The 19,899-nt window shown below is 45.0% G+C and overlaps 1 protein-coding gene across 4 annotated transcripts in view; it reads right to left on the bottom strand.

Annotated features, from left to right (window-relative positions):
• The window catches only part of R3HDM2 (R3H domain containing 2), a 150,463-nt gene that overhangs the window by 38,579 nt on the left and 91,985 nt on the right, over nucleotides 1-19,899 (bottom strand). For all 4 annotated transcript variants that reach the window (XM_044286490.1, XM_044286493.1, XM_044286491.1 and 1 more), the window contains 4 exons: nucleotides 15,277-15,336; nucleotides 13,347-13,487; nucleotides 1,369-1,477; nucleotides 134-229 (listed from right to left, as the gene is read on the bottom strand). In XM_044286490.1, coding sequence (XP_044142425.1) covers nucleotides 134-229; nucleotides 1,369-1,477; nucleotides 13,347-13,487; nucleotides 15,277-15,336 — 406 coding nt within the window. The remainder of the gene's footprint in view (nucleotides 1-133; nucleotides 230-1,368; nucleotides 1,478-13,346; nucleotides 13,488-15,276; nucleotides 15,337-19,899) is intronic.

Below are 19,899 nucleotides of genomic sequence, written 5' to 3'. Positions count from 1 at the left end.
AAGCCACAAATGAGGCCAAGTGACTCAAATATGCATCAAAACATTGGGGAGTAGAAAAAGGGCAGCAGGTGCTCTGGACTGAAGCGTCAAAACTCAAAAGTGAATATGGCAAACTAATTTAAAAGATAGTTACCTCTCTTGCAAAAATCCTTTCCCGTACTCTCTGGTATTCCTCTTCTCTCTCTTCTATGGACTTACTCCTTCTGCCATCTTGTAAAGGAACTCTGATCTTTAAAATATGAATACAACAAACTAAAACAGTTGAAGAAAGAACCAAAAAATGAAACAACATCAAATCAGATGCACTGGGGCAGATTTACTAATCGTATAGATGGCATAAACTTAAATGCATACTAGACAGAATGATTATAGTCTAGATTCCTTTAAAATTGTTTGAATTTCAGAAATTATCATGTAATGGAATGCAGCGATATGTGAATTTTCCCCACGTGGCGTGTGCGGGGATAGGGACGGGCCAGCAGACCTGTCTCACTTATCATTTTCTATGCCTGTTTTAGAAGGCTGGCTTACATTTAGACTGGCGCTGGATGTGCCAAAGTTATGTTGAGGCCAGCGCTAGGAACAGGGGTTATTAAGACCAGCGTCTAAAACACCGCTCTAAATAAATAACCCTTAGTTTGAGACAAAATTTCACACCAGAACTGTGGAGCAAAACATTGCCCATTAGGCCATGCTCCCTTGTCAATCTATACACTGATTATTTCATTTCTCTAAATCTAGGTGCAACAGACTGTACCCCATTTTGGCGCAATTTTCAACAGAATCTAGGTTCACTCATATTAGTAACTGTCAGCCAACGAGTTCCAGGGCTAGTTTTACAGGGTGGCACACTGGACCTCATTACATAGCCTCTGCTCCAAGGAGAAGAACCACAGAAGTAACTTGAGAGAATAGGACATTTATTTTTTTCTAAAACATTTTTCCCCACTGACAGCTCCAGCAATCATGAAGTCTGCTCTGGTCTGTATCCTAACAGGGGGAAGAGCTATTTTCTATTTTCCCATGGTCTCATTTTCTATAAAACCAGCCACAATAAGCCGCAAGAGATTCACAATTATTGGTCCAAACACAATTGTTTCCAACCTATTCTTACCAAGCTCCTTACTAGAGCAGATTTGTAGTGTACCAAGTACTGTTTTACTATATAGACGGCATGTTACAATCTCAGAGATATTTAATTTGTAGGGCAATTCAATCCTTTAGTGTTTTTATTTCAGCATTTCCAAAAGGAAAGCAATTAATAAATAAGGGGCTCTGGGTATTGTTTGGTTAAAGATGTAATGTTAGGTATTCCCACCAAGAAGAACACAAACTTAGAGCATTAGCACATATAGGCAGCCGTTCTACCTGATTATCATCACGGTCCATGCTAGCATCATCCCGCTTTAGGATGAACCTTTGTTGAAATTCGCAGCTCTTTTCATCTTTGATGTGCTCTGAGAACCTTTGTTCAGGTCTGATAAAAAAAAAAAAAGTTCATATAACTATGCTAACAACACAAGTAAAACAAAAAGGTGAAAGGAGTCCTTTGTAGTGCTCCATATTTACTGCCAGTATAGACATGCTGAATTTACAATGAAGATGGGAATAACCAAAAAGTCACTGTATTTAACAAACTCTTCATACATCAATAATACAAGTGAATATAAGAAACTTTATAATATATCTTATCAGAGAAAAGTACCCTTTTGTCCACTTATCAGCTCTCCCCCCTCTGAAATAAACATTAAAGGGAAACTGTGAGCAGGAAATTCACTTTTAAGCGACTTGTAGCTCAGCAGAATGTAATGATGCTTTTCACCTAGTGATCCACTGTCTCATTCTAGAAAAGTATTTTTAATCCATATACAAATGAGCAGCTAAGGCCTCGTTCACATAACCGTTTCTCCTTTCAGTTCTCCGGCTCCATTGAGGAGCCGGAGAACGGAAAGGATGGATTTTGCAGATAACTGAGACCTAATTGAGCACCTAATTGAGCGTAACTGAGCCTAAAGACCCCATAGACTTAATGGGGTCCATTCGGTGTCTGCTCAGAACATGATTTTTGAGCGGAGACGAAAGTCCTGAATGCTCAACAGAGCCGGAGAACAGAAAGGAGAAACGGTGATGTGAACGAGGCCTAAGTACACGGGTGGGCTGAAGTCACTCTATACAACCTTGCTTCTCCATCCTCCTCTGTCATCCCCTCGCTCTCCTTGATTCACATGGACAAGTGAGATGAGTACACAGGGTCCATTTAACTTGGAATTCTGGGTTTAAATTTGTCTCAAGAGACAGAAATGGACTGCCAGCTCACTAAAATATCAGAGTAAAAGGTGCTATAGAAGACTATGGAGAGGGGAGGGAGAAGAAGAGTGAGGGGCAATGAGGGAGACACAGGCACAGATGCTGCAGCAACTAATAGTGTTTTATTCACATCTATACTGTTCAGTACTTTTCCATGTCCTATATAGTGGTTTCTCAGTGAGTGGGAGAATCTGCTCTCCATGTGTATCCTGCTTTCTGTGGGTGGCATCATACCAGACAGTCTCCACCAACTAGCTCAGAGACAACTAAAAATAATAAACAGCCTGCAGAGGGAAAAGCACTACAAATGCCAGATAAAAGTCATGTTGCTATGTCTCATGTAGACCCACATGTCAGCTTATTCTGAAAAATTACCTGAAAAGACAGGTATGTTTTAAAGTGTATGTCTCCCTATTAATATTAATCATTTAAATGCATTTATAAGACAATGAAGTCTCCAAATCATATTTTAACAAAACAAACGCCCACCATTTTTTGCGCATGCGCTTCCCCTACATACCTAAACTACACCTACACATATATGAAAGAGGGGCCAAAAACCATACTGTAGCAGAACCAGACAGCAAAAACCATGCCGCCACTGTATCAGTTTACAACCCACTGTGGATGCATGTCAACATGTTTTTTTTTTGCCATGTCAGTGCTGCTCTGTGTTCCCTAACACACAACATACAAAGGCTGTGTTGTCCGATTCTGGTACTGCTTGCTAAACTACTGACAGTAGAAGAACTGACAGATGGAAGGGAGAGGCTCAGCTCTGCAGGATCAGACTACGCGCGGTTTAGTTTATAACCTGTAAACATGATTTTCATAGGCGCTGAAAGCACAAAATAGGATATTTTTAACCCCTTCAGGATCCTGCAATTTTTCACAATAAGGATCAGGCCGTTTTTTGGGAAATTTGAAGTGTCACTTTATGTGGAAATAACTTTAGAACACTTTTACTTATCCAAGCCATTCTGAGAATTTTTTCTCGTGACACATAGTACTTCATGATAGTGGTAAATTTCAGACAATATTTTTCATTTTTAGAAAAAAATAAAATTTACAAAACAAAGGGAAAAATGTTCAACTTTCCAAATTTTAATTTCTTTGCTTTTAATACAGATAGTGATACCTCATATAATGGTTAGTACTTTACATTTCACATAAGTCTACATGTTAGGATCATTTTGCAAATGCCTTTTTATTTTTTGGGGACGTTAGAAGGCTTAGAAGTTTAGAAGCAAATCTTGAAAATTTTCAGAAACATTCCAAAACCCATTAGGTCTGAAGTCACTTTGTGATGCTTACATAATAGAAACCACCCAAAAATTACCCTATTTTTAGAAACTACACCCCCAAGGTATTCAAAACGGATTTTAAAAACAGCCAAACAAAACTCAATATTTATTGCCCTGATTCTGTAGTTTACAGAAACACCCCATATGTGGTCGTAAACTTCTGTACGACCACACCGCAGGGCGCAGAAGGAAAGGAACACCATATGGTTTTTGGAGGGTGGATTTCACTGGGATAATTTAAGTTGCCATGTCACATCTGAAGACCCCCTGATGCACCCCTATAGTAGAAACTCCAAAAAAGTTACCCCATTTTGGAAAATACACCCCTCGAGGTATTTAAAACTGATTTTACAAACTTTGGTAACCCTTTAGGTGTTCCACAAAAATTAAAGGAAAATGTAGATGAAATTTCAGAATTTCACTTTTGTGGCAGATTTTCCATAATCCATTTTTTCCAGTAACAAAGCAAGGGTTAACAGCCAAACAAAACTCAATATTTATTGCCCCGATTCTGTAGTTTACAGAAACCTGAAAAGTGGTCGTAAACTGCTGTACAGGCACACTGTATTGTGCAGAAGGAAAAGAACGCAATATGGTTTTTGGAGGGCAGATTTTACTGGGATAATTTTAAGTTGCCATGTCACATTTGAAGACCCTCTGATGCACCCCTACAGTAGAAACTCCAAAATAAGACCCCATTTTGGAAACCACGGGATAAGGTGGCAGTTTTTTTGGTACTATTTTAGGGTAAATAGGATTTTTGGTTGCTCAATATTACACTTTTTGTGAGTCAAGGTAACAAAAAAATAGCTGTTTTGGCACAGTTTTTATTTTTTATCATTTACAGTGTTCATCTAACAGGTTAGATCATGGTATTTTTATAGACCAGGTTGTTACAGACGCGACAATACCAAATATAACTTTTTTTTGGTTGTTTGATTCAGTTTTACTTAATAAAGTTTTTTGTTTTTTTTTATGATTTTTTAGTGTCTCCATATTCTGAAAGCCATAGCTTTTTTTTAATTTTTTGGGCGACTGTCTTATGTAGGGTATCATTTTTGCGGGATGAGATGATGGTTAGATTGGTACTATTTTGGGGCATACGCCTTTTTGATCGCTTGGTGTTTGCACTTTAAGTGGTGTAAGGTGACAAAAAAGGAGATTTTTGTATAACTTACCAGTTAAATCTCTTTCTCGCTCTTCCTTGGGGGACACAGACCTTGGGTATAGCTCAGCTCCCTAGGAGGCGTGACACTAAGTAAAACTGTTAAGCCCCTCCTCCATCAGCTATACCCTCAGCCTGGAGATAGAGGCTACCAGTTGCGTGTCCAAGTAGTGAAAGGATAACAACCAACAACGTAAACAACAGCCAGCAACCCAACGGGGCGCCAGACCAGAACCCTATAACCAAAACACAGAAGGGTGGGTGCTGTGTCCCCCAAGGAAGAGCGAGAAAGAGATTTAACTGGTAAGTTATACAAAAATCTCCTTTTCTCGCCCACTTTCCTTGGGGGACACAGACCTTGGGACGTTCAAGAGCAGTCCAAGAAGGGAGGGACCACAACCCAAGGCAGAACACCACCTGAGCATCAGGAAACCGCAGCCTGCAAGACCAGGCGGCCCAAAGCAGCATCTGCTGATGCATGCGTATGCACTCTATAGAACCTGGTGAAAGTGTGCAGAGAGGACCAAGTGGCTGCTTTGCACAACTGCTCAGCCGAGGCCCGATGCCTCTGCGCCCAGGAGGCTCCGACTGCTCTGGTGGAATGAGCAGTGACGCCGAAAGGCGGAGCCCTGCCCTTGGCTCGATAAGCCTCAGACACCGCCAGTTTAATGAAACGGGCAATGGCCACCTTGGAGACCGCCAAACCCTTGCGCGAACCCTCCGGAACCACAAACAGGGAATCCGTGCGCCGAAAGGATCCGGTGACCTCCAAGTAAATCCTCAACGCCCTGACCACATCCAGACGGTGCAGTTCCCGTTCTCTGGGGTGGGAAGGAGAGGGACAGAGCGACGGAAGGACGATGTCCTCATTGATGTGAAAGGCGGAGACCACCTTTGGCAGGAAGGACGGGACAGGCCGAAGCACAACCTTATCCTGGTGGAAGATCAGGAAAGGTTCGGAGCAAGAAAGAGCCGCTAACTCCGACACCCGTCGGAGAGACGTGATGGCCACAAGAAAGATGACCTTGCAGGACAGAAGACGAAGGGAGACCTCCCGCAAAGGCTCGAAGGGGGCAGATTGGAGCGCCGAGAGCACCACATTCAGGTCCCAGGAAGGAACCGGAGGGCGGTACGGCGGAACAGAGTGAGCCACCCCTTGCAAAAAGGTCTTAATCGGCCCTAGAGGGGCCAAGGGACGCTGGAGAAGAATAGACAGCACCGAAGTCTGTCCCTTCAGAGAACTGAGGCCCAGCCCAAGGTCCAGACTCGACTGGAGGAAGGACAGGATCGTGGGAAGAGAAAACCGGAGAGGTGGGATGCTCCGGGACTCACAAAATCCCAAATAGGACCTCCAAACCCGATAGTAGATTCTAGAGGACACGGGCTTACGAGCACGGATCATGGTGCGGACTACGTCCGCGGAGAAACCCCGTCGCGTTAAGACGGCGGTCTCAACAGCCACGCCGTCAAACGTAGCGAGCTTAAATGCTCGTGGAAGATCGGACCCTGAGAGAGAAGGTCTTCCCTGGAGGGCAGTGGCCACGGTGCGTCTGCCAACAGCAACATTAGGTCGGCGTACCAGGACCGACGGGGCCAATCCGGGGCGATTAGAATCGCGGGAACGCCCTCTGCCGCGATCCTCCGAAGAACCCGTGGCAGAAGGGGGAGAGGAGGAAAGACGTACAGAAGGGAGAATTCGCGCCACGGAAGGACGAGCGCGTCGGCGCCGTATGCCTGCGGGTCCCGTGCCCTGGCCAGGTATAGGGGAACCTTGTGGTTGAATTTGGAGGCCATGAGGTCCACGTCGGGGCGACCCCAGCGAAGACAAAGGGCCTCGAACACCTCTGGGTGCAGAGACCATTCTCCCGGGTCGATGGTGGACCGGCTGAGGAAATCCGCCGCCCAGTTGTCTACCCCCGGGATGTAAATCGCAGACAAGGCTGGCACGTGCGTCTCCGCCCAGAGGAGAATGAGGGACACCTCTTGCATCGCCGCAGCGCTGCGGGTGCCTCCCTGATGGTTTATGTACGCCACAGCCGTGGCATTGTCCGATTGGATCTGAACAGGGTGGCCCTTCAGTAGATGGGTCCAGTGTCTGAGGGACAAAAGAACTGCCCTCAGTTCCAGAATGTTGATTGGAAGTCTGGACTCCGATAGAGACCAAACGCCCTGGACGGATCGGGGAGGGAAACCCCCCCCCCCCCCCCCACCCCCGTAAGCTGGCATCGGTGGTAATCACCAGCCAGTTCAGTGGAAGGAAGGACCTCCCCCTCAGAGGGATATGCAACCACCAGCTGAGGGAAGCCCGAGCCAGGGGAGGCAGAAGGAAGGTCCTGTCCAGACTCCTCAGTGATTTGTCCCAGGCCGACAGAATCGCCCTCTGAAAAGTGCGGGATCGGAACTGTGCGAAAGGCACCGCTTCGAAACAGGCAACCATCTTTCCCAGCAACCGCATGCTGGATCTGAGGGAAGGACGGTGAAGACGGAGAAGACTGCGAACCGACCCGCGAAGGGCCAGACGCTTGTCCGATGGAAGGCGGACCTCCGCCAGTTCCGTATCCAGGAGCATCCCCAGGAAGATCAGCCGTCTGGAGGGGGTAAGGGAAGACTTGGGGTGATTGATAATCCAACCAAAACGCGTCAGGGTCTCCAGAGTGAGATCCACGCTGCCGGATGCCTGAGAAAAGGAGGGTGCCTTGACCAAGATGTCGTCCAAGTACGGAAGAAGAAAAACACTTCTTGAACGTAGAAGAGCCAAGACAGGGCCCGGACCTTGGTGAACACCCGAGGAGCCGTTGCCAGACCAAAGGGAAGGGCGACGAATTGGAAGTGATCGTCCCCCACCGCGAAGCGCAGGAAGCGGTGATGACATGGAGCAACCGGAACGTGGAGGTATGCATCCTGAACGTCGATTGAGGCCATGAAATCCCCCTTTTCCAGGGAAGCCACTGCGGACCGGAGAGACTCCATCCGGAATCTCTGCAGACGGAGAAAACGGTTCAGGCGCTTTAGGTCCAAGATCGGCCGCACCGAGCCTTCCTTCTTGGGGACCACAAAGAGGTTCGAATAGAACCCCCTGAACCCTTCCGTCGGAGGCACAGGGGCGACGACACCCTTGTCTATTAGCGAGCGAATGGCCGCGAGAAAGGCGGCCGCTCGTCCGGGATCCCGCGGCGGACGGGAACGGAAGAAACGGTCTGGCGGAATGGACGCAAATTCGATCTTGTACCCGCAAGATACAACCTCGAGCGCCCATGCGTCTGAGATGTGGGCCCGCCAAACGTTCCTGAACAGGAGAAGGCGGCCCCCCACCCGGGTGGGTGGGGGCGCACCTTCAGGCAGAGGGCTGCTGGCCTGTGGAAGCCCGCGCAGGCTGGGCCTTGCGCCAGGTAGGTTGCGCCCGAAAGAACGGCTTCCTGCGTCTATCCTGGGCTGGGCCAGAGGAAGAAGAACCGGCCGCTGGTCTAGACCCGGTGGGCTTACGAAAGGACCGAAACCGGGACGAACCGGCGCGACCACGGGGGGCGCCCTTTGGCCTGGACTGGGGGAGGTGAGTACTCTTCCCACCCGTGGCCTCTGATATAAGTTCGTCCAGACGGGTCCCGAACAAGCGGGAACCCGTGAATGGTAGGCCGGCCAAAGAGCGTTTGGAAGCGGCGTCCGCCGCCCAAACCTTCAGCCAGAGTTCCCTCCTGACAGAAACCGCCAGGGCCGAGGAACGGGCAATGAGGGCACCCGCATCAAGGGAGGCCTCACAGATAAATTTTCCGGCCTGGATAATTAGCTGGGCTAAGGAACGGAGGTCCTGAACAGGGACGTCCGACCCCAACTCCTGCTCCAGTTGCAAACCCCATTCAGAGACCGCTTTACCAACCCAGGCGGAGGCAAAGACCGGTCTAAGGGCCGAACCAGAGGCAGTGAATATGGCCTTAGAGAGGGATTCCGTACGACGGTCCTCAGCAGACTGGAGGGAAGATCCGTCCTGTACAGGAATAGCAGTGCTCTTGGACAGGCGAGCCACGGGAGGATCAACCTTGGGCGGGGATGTCCACGTGGTCACAGAATCCGCTGGAAAGGGATAGCAAATGTCCAGCTTTTTAGGTGTAATAAAGCGGGCGTTAGGCCGGGTCCAAGCCTTGGATACCACAGAAGAAAAATCGGCATGTATGGGAAAAACCTTGGAGGCCTGTCTGGGCCGGAGAAAGGACACGCCGGCCTGCTCAGAGCTGGGGGGATCATCATGTATCTGAAAGGTATCGCGAATGCTAGTGATAAGATGCCCCACCGCGGATGACAATTTTGACGGAAGCTCTGAGTCCATGTCCACGTCCGAATCCGCCAGTTCTCCCTCAGAAGGCGTATCCCTTTGAGAGGATAGGCTTGACTGAGCTTGCACGCATGGCGGAGAGAGCGAAACATCCGGAGAAGATGTGCGCTCAACCCTTGGACGTTTCTGAGTATGCCGGGCCCTGGAAGATTCACTGGGAGGCAGGGAATCAGTGGGGGCGGCAGAAACGGAATTCCCAGCGGGCGCGACAGGGATTTCGGCAGCCTGCGGGAGCGGCGGTCTATCCACGAGACGGCCCACTACGTGCGTAAGGCTCGCCACCGCCTGAGACAGAGACTTAGCCCAGTCAGGGGGATCAGAGGCAACGGGGGGCGCAGCGGGAAGCGGGCCCTGCACCGGGGCCTGACATGCAAGGCAATGCGGCTCAGATTGCCCACGCGGAAAAAGTTCCTTGCAGGCGGTACAGGCATGGTACCAGGGTTTGGGGGCACCCGTGGGATCTGACATGTTGAAAAAGTGGTCGTACCCTGATACAGAGACCACAAGGGGTTGCAGCAGCTATGACCAGGAGGGTTAGGAGAGGGTTAACTGTCCTACCAGTGTCAGAAGAACGTCAGGAGTGAAGTCCAGATCAACAGCTGCAGAAAGGCAGCAACAGCAGAGAGCGTGCGTCCCAGAAACGCAATCTATGCACCAGGAGTCTCCCACGTGGCTCAGCTTCCAGAACGGAGTGAGGAAGCGCGGCAAAAACCTCAGCAGAGGCGCGGGAAGAAGCTCCGCCCCCTACACGTTTGAATGTCTCCTGTGAAGGAGAACGTAACTCCGCCCCCAATGACGCGCGCGCGCGCGAAAAAGAGCACGCCCCCTGCTGCCGTGACTCTCAGGCTTATGCAGGAGCGTGAAGAAACGAAAACCTTTGTCCGTAGAATAAGGCCCGCAGGCCCAAGTGCGCGGCGATATGCAGGTGGGTGACCTCACCGAGCCTCCTCTGTCACAATGTCCCCCGCCGAGCCCGAACCGCCGATGTCGGGCCTAAGCCCCGCCCCCCGATCACGCACGGAGCGGCGGCGGCGGGGAGGGAGAAGGATGTCAGGAGAGTAATCCGGGCCCTATAAACAGCGTGGGGGTACAATCAGCCATTGGGGAGCGGAAGCAGCCGCAGATGGGGAGATCTACAGAGCGCTCAAATGACGACCACGGGTGCCCCCCCAAACCCAGTGCAAATAGGGACAGGGTATGGGCTGGAAAAGCCATCTTACCTGTCTTCACCCTCAGTTCCTTCCAGCAGGGTCGCCCCTTCAGCCACTGGCACCGCAGTGGCAGGAAGCTGGAAGAGGGGCTTAGGCGTGCGGGCGACCCCCTAGCTGGCGGGATGTAGGGGAGCCAGTGCTGCCCAGATCCTCCTATTGCTTCTGTGGGGGAGGCAGCAGTGCAAATAAGTTGGCACTGGCGCAGCTCAACCCCGGGAGAGCAGAGAGGTCCAATGCGTCTCTGGTATCCCTAGGAAAAAACAAAAATAAAATAACAAAATTAGAGAAAAATTAAAACAACAAGGAGAAAACAGCCCTGCAGTAGCAGGGGGTGTCTTGCCTCCTTGGACACTAAGCTAAAACTGGTAGCCTCTATCTCCAGGCTGAGGGTATAGCTGATGGAGGAGGGGCTTAACAGTTTTACTTAGTGTCACGCCTCCTAGGGAGCTGAGCTATACCCAAGGTCTGTGTCCCCCAAGGAAAGTGGGCGAGAAAAAAAAGTTTTTTTTAGCTGATTTTATTTTATTGACGGTGTTCACCTGAGGGGTTAGGAGAGGTGGTCATTTCAGACGCAGCGATACCAAATAGGTCTGTTTTTCTATTTATTTTTACAATTTTGTGTGTTTTATTTGGGGAAAAGGGCTTTTTTTTTTTTTTTTTTTTGCTTGCTTGAAACAATTTTTTTTTTATTATAGAAAACACTTTTTTGGTCCCATGCTGGGACTTCAACTTCTGGGGTCTGATCCCCTTTACAATGCATTACAATACTTCTGTATTGTGATGCATTGGCTGTAAGTGTATTACACACTGTAATACACTTCAGCCTGTTTGGCACTATTTTGGGGTGCATATGACTTTTTGATCGCTTGCTATTACACTTTTTGTGATGTAAGGTCACAAAAAATGTCTTTTGACACAGTTTATTTTATTTTTTGATAGTGTTCACCTGAAGGGTTAGGTCATGTGATATTTTTTTACAGAGCAGGTCGTTACGGACGTGGCAATACCAAATATGTCTACTTTTTTTTTATTTACTTTAGTTTTACACAATAGCATTTTTTTAACCAAAAAAAATGATGTTTTAGTGTCTCCATATTCTGAGAGCCATAGTTTTTTTCATTTTTTGGGCGATTGTCTTAGATAGGGGCTAATTTTTTGCGGAATGAGGTGACGGTTATATTGGTACTATTTTGGGGGGCATACGCCTTTTTGATTGCTTGGTGTTGCACTTTTAGTGATGTAAGGTGACAAAAAAGTTTTTTTTAGCACATTTTTTTTAAAATTTTTGACGGTGTTCAACTGAGGGGTTAGGTCATGTGATATTTTTAGAGAGCAGGTCGATACGGAGGCGGCGATACCTAATGTGTCTACTTTTCTTTGTTTCCCTATTTTTTACAAAACATTTTTACTTCATTTTGGGAAAAGGACGATTTTTATAAATTTTTTATAACTTAAAACATTTTATTTTTTTGTAAGACTTTTTCTTTCTCTTTATTTTTTGCGAGTGCGAGGGTTAATGCTCCGGCATCAGTGCGAGGGTTAATGCTCCGGCATCAGTGTTTTCACCGATGCCGGCATATGAAGCAGGGACCCGGCTGTCAGTGACTGCCTGGTCATTGCCGCTGAACGGGTGGGCGCAGCTCCTGCACCCGCCCGATCAGCAGGACGTACATGTACGTCACTGGTCCTTAAGTCACGGCCAGACATGACGTATCACGGGTTAATCAAGTATATTTGCAACTTGTCAAGTGCAACATGCTTTATTAATGGACAGCACATAAAAGAGAAGAATGAGCTACATATACGGAAATATATTGTTTTGTGCAAAAATAATTTGTATAACAGGAAATGTATCATTTAGTAACAGTATTTTCTATATGCATGCTAACATTATAAAGTATAATCTGAGAGATAAAAACCTATCCCAATTTGCTTAGCTCCTCCCTCTGTATTAACATGCTGTATATTTAATATGACAAGGTCATTTTAAAGGGATACTTCCATCAAAAAAGGCATATTCATACTTTTACTCAAACTTGTGGCTCTTTCAATTCATTCAAAATTAAATACAAAATACTGTTGAAGTCATCACAAATGGCTTTCTATATACAGATGGATAACCTATTGTCAGGGTACATTATCTGCTAGTAAAATAGTAGGTATAGAATTTGGATAACAGCATACGCTCTATTGGTCTTTTGATAAGCCTAGATAAAGATGCCTGCAGAAGAGACTTGCACTTATCAGCGTAATGTTTAATGCTCTGAGTCACTCATCCCGCTTCCCTCTCTGGTAGAAGTGTATGGTCAGGACCAGCGAAGCTGTCTGCCATGCTAAACGTCCAAACAAAGAATCGGTTTAAAGAGCCAGGACAGGAAGCACACTAAATGGAGTGACTGTAAAAAATTATATCATGGAAACCATTCACAGATTGTTTATAAAATCTATAAACAAAACACTGAATATTCATATATAGGCTGTTAAATACGTGATAAAAATGTTGCTGGAAGTGCCTCTTTTAATCTTTGCATATTGGTGGAGGTAATTTAACAATAGATATACACCATTTTTGTGGCGCACATTCTGTTACACGACATGTTGCCCTCTTTTAGACCTGGCATGAGTGGGGAAGGGGATGGGGCAGCAGGCTCGTCTTAGTCATCATTTTCTATGCCTGGTTTAGGAGTAGAAAATAGTCTAAATATAAGACTGCAAGAAAGCTAGCTTACATTTGGATCCAGCACTGGATACACCGAAGTCATGTAGAGGCAGACATCTCTACATAACTTCGGCGATCCTCCGCCTGCGCAGGGGCTTATTAAGAGAGGCGTCTAAACTGGCGGTCTTAATGAATGTGCCCCATTATCTTTTGAAGCAAAAATCTAACAAAACATAACAGTTCTTAATTCACAAAAAAATGGATTACTCTAATGATTTTACAAGGAAGAAAATCTAAAAACTACAGAAACACCCAACAATTCTGAAACCTAATAATTCAACACATTATGCTACAATGTGCACTGGTCACTTACATTCGAGTGTTACTGGTTTTATTAATGATCACGGCTTTGCCTGTTTGGTCTACATTATGATCCATGCCGAAGTAGGCAGCAGCGCGGTGCAAAAGCATCCTGTGATATGAGGTCATCTGTGGAAACTTCTTAAATTGATTGCTAAAGACAAGAAGAAAATAAAAAAGGTAAGATTTAAAGGGAATGTGTCATCAGATGGGCAACTAAGCCCTATTAATAGGCACAACTTGTTCTGTACAGATCACTTCACTGCAGTTACCTCATTATAGGCAGCATTGTAATGATTATATATATATATACACACACACACACACACACACACACACACACACACAGAGATCAGACAGGATCGACCATTCAAAATAAGTGACTGTCAAAGCTCATCTATTCTTTCCTCGTACAATGACCTCTGCACAGGTCACAGAGCATGCCTAGAAAACTCTCCCATAGAAGTCAATGAGGTCCCTCCTGTCCATTGTGTCTATGGACCACGGGGCTGCCGTAAAGCAATTTTCTAAATGCTGTTAAGAACAGCTTGGGCAAGATGGCCACCCCCCATAATCATGTTTGGAAAACAGAATAAAGATATCTGCAATCAGAAAATAAAAACGGATTAGAAAAAAGAAGATGTGTTACTATCTGGTTTTAACAGGACACCCGCAATGCACATTTAGAAGGTCAGCTGAATTTCACCTGGCGGGACAACACTGCCCAACACCATAACTTATCTGACAAATCAGAAGAGTGAAATGTGAAACATTAGCCAAATTATCTGACTGGCAAAATTCTTTTTACAGAACTATTTACCCCATGTCAGCTATGGAGGGCAAATAATGGACCTATAGTTTCACCTCCAATTTCTCCCTTCTAGCACAAAAGGGGCAAACCACATATCAAACGCAAACTTATTCTTCAGTAATCATCAGTACGTCCATCCTTCCCACCAAAACGTACCTGCTATTTACTTCTGTGGACCTCGTGTAAAGGGCTTCGGTCATCAAGAACATGGTTATTAAACTGGCTGGCTTTAGACGTGTGCTAATGTCAGCTGGAGCTAACAGTCTTTGTCCATTCTTTCTATGTGCCTCCATTTTTGTGAAAAAATGAACTTTTTTTATTTTATGCAAATTAGCCCCAACGTCTAGAAGCTCCAGTCTCCCTCCTCTGGCCAAACCCTCATGTTGATTGACAGGGCCAGGCAATGGTCACCTCTTCCTGCTTGGCCCCGTCAATCAACATGACGAGGGCTCGGCCAGAGAAGGGAGAATGGAGCCTCCAGGAGTAGGGGCAACACCCCCATTGCTCCTAGAAAATCATTTGCATAATACAAAAGTTTATTTTTCACAAAAACGGAGGCACATAGAAGGAATGGACAAAGACTATTAGCATTAGCTGACAGTGGCACATGTATAAAGCCAGCCAGTTTAACGACCATGTTCCTGATGACAGAAGCCCTGTAACTGTCTGTGAATGGACCAAAGAGCTATATAAAAATAAAAATAAAGGGGGGGGGGGGGGGGGTAACAGAGCACACAATGCCACTAAGATGTTTCTGTTTACACAGATTTTCCAATACAGGAAAGGGGATATGAGAAGCTGGCGTTAAAACACCATGATTAAAGATTTTGGAGCTATGAGCAAAAAGCATCTACAAAGAACATAAGAGAACTGTGACTGCACCCATGTAGAAGTCAATGGAAAATGTATTCACATGCTCCATTTAAACAATCTCATTTGGCAACATCAGATGAAGACAAAATATCTACACTTTGATGTTTATTTCTAAATAGGTCAAGAAATATAAATACCTCAACCTCTGGGATTCGCACTACATCACATGCTAAGTGTATGCAGGCTGCCGCCTGATATTTACATTAGGACTCGATTCTCGCCAAAGACGCGGTGAGGGGTATCATGGCATCGCACTTACCTATTGTCATTAATAAATTCAAGGATTTCTTGTTCTAATTTTAGCAGCATCATTCTGTCCCTGAGGGAATAAAACTTTAGGTTAGAAACACAAGACTTCTACATCAGTTATATGACAAGAAATAACGCTATAGGATAAATGCCCCACGTAGAAATGCAAAATATGTGAACAAAACCCAAACAAACTGAAGTGACCCTGCCATGCGGTAGATGCCTCCAGAGGAGTGGTGACACTGTGCAAGCCCTTATGGCCACTGCTTAAACTCATGCACTGCAAAAAGCAGCTCTTGCTATGAAGGCAGGCATGACTCATTTCAGTGGGCATTGTTTAACAATGCATATTGCATAGCAAGGTATTAGTGGTTCCTTCCCCTTTCACTCCCTGTAATGTAGTTGATTAGTAGTGCCTGATACCTGGCCACATTTTTGAAGTATGAAATAATAACTTTGGAATGCTCAATGAAAATAAGCAAATACCGGAGTATCATAATAGCGTCAAACTAATTTAATCAGTTTCTAGGAGGAGGTAAGTTCTATACTTGACCACGGCGAGACAATGAATGTCATATCTTGACTTTTCCAAAGCATTGGATGCTGTCCCACAAAAAGTTTAGTACCGTACATAAAATAAGAAAGCTTGGACTGGGAGAAAATGTCTTTATGTGGGTAAGTAAACGGCTCAATGATAGAAAACAGAGGGTGGTTATTAACAGTACACACTCAGATTGAGTCACCATTACTAGTGGCGTACCACAGGGGTCAGTATTGGGCCCTATTTATTCTCTTCAATATTTCCGAACAAGGCAGACATAGCAGAGCTGGAGAGGGTTCGTAGGAGGGCAACTAAAGTAATAACTGGAATAGGTGGACTACAGTACCAAGAAAGCTTACTAAAACTAGTTATTTTGTTTTGAAAAAACTGAGGGGAGATCTAATAACCATGTATAAATATATCAGAGGCAGTACAGTGATCTCTCCCATCATCTACAGTGAGGAACAGAAGTATTTGAACACCCTGCGATTTTGCAAGTTCTCCCACTTAGAAATCATGGAGGGGTCTGAAATTCACATTGTAGGTGCAAAATTTTTTTTTCTGAAATTCAGTAAATCACATTTTTAAGAATTTATTTGTCTTGCACTGCTGAACATATACATTTGAACACCTGAGAAAATCTGTGTTAATATTTGGTACAGAAGCCTTTGTTTGCAATTACAGAGGTCAAATATTTCCTGTAGTTCTTGACCAGGTTTGCACACACTGCAACCAGGATTTTGGCCCACTCCTCCACAGAGATCTCCTCCAGATCTGTCAGGTTTCAGGGCTGTCGCTGAGCAACACAGAGTTTCAGCTCCCTCCAAAGATGTTCTATTGGATTTAGGTCTGGAGACTGGCTAGGCCACTCCAGAACCTTGATATGCTTCTTACGGAGCCACTCCTTGGTTATCCTGGCTGTGTGCTTCGGGTCGTTGTCATGTTGGAAGACCCAGCCACGACCCATCTTCAATGCTCTGACTGAGGGAAGGAGGTTGTTGCTAAAAATCTCACAATAAATGGCCCCATTCATCCTTTCCTTAATACAGTGCATTCGTCCTGTCCCCTTTGCAGAAAAGCACCCCCCAAAGCATGATGTTACCACCCCCATGCTTCACAGTAGGGATGGTGTTCTTGGGATGCAACTCATCCTTCTTTTTCCTCCAAACACGACGAGTAAAGTTTAGACCAAAAAGTTCTACTTTGGTCTCATCTGACCACATGACTTTCTCCCATGCCTCCTCTAGATCATCCAGATCATCACTGGCAAACTTAAGACAGACATGGACATGTGATGGCTTGAGCAGGGGAACCTTACGTGCAATGCATGATTTGAAACCCTGACGGCATGGTGTTCTACCGACAGTGAACTTTGAAACTGTGATCCCAGCTGTCTTCAGGTCATTGACCAGCTTCTCCCTTGTAGTACTTCTGGCCTGATTCCTCACCTTTCTTATCATCAGTGATATCCCACGAGGTGAGATCTTGCATAGAGCCCCAGTCCGAGGGAGACTGACAGTTGTCTTTAGCCTCTTCCATTTTCTAACAATGGCTCCAACAGTTGATCTATTTTCACCAAGCTGCTTGGCAATTGCCCCGTAGCCATTTCCAGCCTTGTGGAGGTCCACAATTTTGTCTCTGGTGTCTTTTGACAGCTCTTTGGTCTTGCCCATGGTAGTAGTTGGCGTCTGACTGACTGTGGGGTGAACAGGTGTCTTTAAAGAGCTCAGACAGGTGTTACTAAGTTACATTAATGAGTGGAGTAGAGGTGGACTTTTTAAAGGCACGGTAACAGGTCTTTGAGAGCCAGAATTCTTGCTGTTTCAGCAGTGCAAGACAAAAACATTCTTTAAAAATCATACAATGTAATTTCTTGAATTTTTTTTTATTCGGTCTCTCAGAGTGGGAATACAATGTGAATTTCAGACCCCTCCATGATCTCTAAGTGGGAGAACTTCTGTTCCTCACTGTATTTATCTACAGGACTGTGAAGAGGGGGCATCTACGTCTACAGGAAAGAAGGTTTCTACACAAATACAGAAGAGGATTCTGCACCGTAAGAGCAGTGAGACTATGGAACTCTCTGTCTGAGGAGGTGGTGATGGTGAATTCACAAAAAGAGTTCAGGAGGGGCCTGGATGTATTTCTGGAGGGTAATAATATTACAGGCTATAGCTACTAGAGAGGGGATGCTGATCAAGGGAGTTATTCTGACTGCCTGATTGGAGTTGGGAAGGAATTTTTTTTCTCCTAAAATGAGGAAAATTGGCTTCCACCTCATGTTTTTTTTGCCTTCCTTGTCAGCCTTATAAGCTATGCTACTATGCTTTTACTTAACTAACCATTTCTGAGACTGTTTTCACCACGACAGATTGTACTGCATGTTTGAGGTAAATGTATTTATAAAAAAAAAAATATATCAAAATTTACATAAAATTTGGGGGGAAAAATGCAATTTTCAAAATTTGAAAACGTTCACTTTGTGCCAGTCATCTACCGTAATGACCAGTACCTCTAAATTATTAAAAAGTCACACACTTATTTAAGCCACATTACTATCAGTAAGAAAAGGATTGAGCTTTGATGAGTGTTTATAAGCTTTGAGAGCAGAGATAAGGAGCCTGTCTCAGCTCCCTGTCTGACAGAGCAGATAGAAAATTCAGATCCTACTAGTAGGGAATCTCAGCTCTGTACATATTTCTAATAAAGAACAATTGAAAAAAAGATTATTAGCACATAATGAGTACAATGCACCAAAAAAAAATTGCCCCCAAAAGGTGTACATAGCCTTCAAGTACCAATTCAGTTCTGAAGTAACTTCTTAGAATAAACTTTTACAAACTTTGTTAACCCTTTAGGTGGTCCACAAGAATTAAAGGAAAATGGAGGTGAAATTATTTCAAAATGTCATGTGTTTTTTTTTTGCAGATTTTCTATTTTAATATATTTTTTTTCCTGTAATAAAATAAGTGTTAACAGCCAAATAAACCTCAATAATTAATACCCTGATACTATAGTTTACAGAAACATCCCATGTCTGGTTATAAACTGCTGTATGGGATTCACTGCAGGGCAAAGAAGGGAGGGAGCACCAAATGGCTTTTAAATGAAAATGTTAACTTTATTCTGCTGGTAAATATGATTACAGAGACACCAATTGTATTTTTTTTTTTCATTAACATTTTTTTTGGGGGGGGGGGAGGAATCATGAGAGCCATATTTTTTTAAACTTTTTTGGTGATTGTCTTGTGTGAGGGCTCGTTTTTTGTGGTGACAGTTTTATTGGTACCATTTTTACAGCATTCACCTGATGGGGTAAATCATGTCATATTTTTTAATAAAGTTAGTTGTTACGGATGAGGCTATACAAAATAGGTTTTTATTTTTGTTAACTTCTACACAATAAAAGCATTACTGAAAAGAAAAAATATATATTGCGGGGCAGCTAATCGCAGAATAAGACGGGGATGGGCCTCCCTAGCATCGTGGGTGACGCTAGGGAGGCTTGTCCCAATTGCGGCCTGCTATTTGCCGTCTCCGGGTGTTTTGAACCACGCGACGGGTCGATGCAGCGGCACTGCGGAGTTCAAAAGCAATGTGAGAGCTGGGGAGCGGGCCAAGTATAATCCATATGAGAGGCCCAGATATTACAGGGGTCATTATAGAGATTATATAACCCCTTTAATTTTACAGGTCATAGACTCAAAGGGGTTAACCTAATTTTTATGTCTGTATGCAAGTTGTAAGTCACTATGGTAAAAGCCACAGTGAAATAAGTAAGAAATTGAAGGACTTAAGACTAACAAAAAATTTTGCAAGCCTGTCCTATCTAGCCTAAATCGTGACCCAATTTTCAAATATGTACTTAGGATTCACAGCAGAGCATGCTTTGAGAATTTCTTCCATAAGAACAGTTGCTATAACCACCAACATTACCAGTGCATGTAGCCATGCTAATAATAAATACTCCACCTGTGTAACTGGGAAGAGAGCCACAAAATGTGCTATTTGTGAGGACTAAAGTGACAGACTAAGAAACACTAGGCTAAATTACATTAAAAGTGTTGGCCCATCTGGGACATTGATAGCATG

Source organism: Bufo gargarizans, chromosome 3 (assembly GCF_014858855.1).
Source record: "Bufo gargarizans isolate SCDJY-AF-19 chromosome 3, ASM1485885v1, whole genome shotgun sequence".
NCBI lineage: Eukaryota > Metazoa > Chordata > Amphibia > Anura > Bufonidae > Bufo > Bufo gargarizans.
The sequence above is the reverse complement of the archived record's forward strand: the minus strand, read 5'-3'. Positions and strand labels throughout refer to the sequence as shown.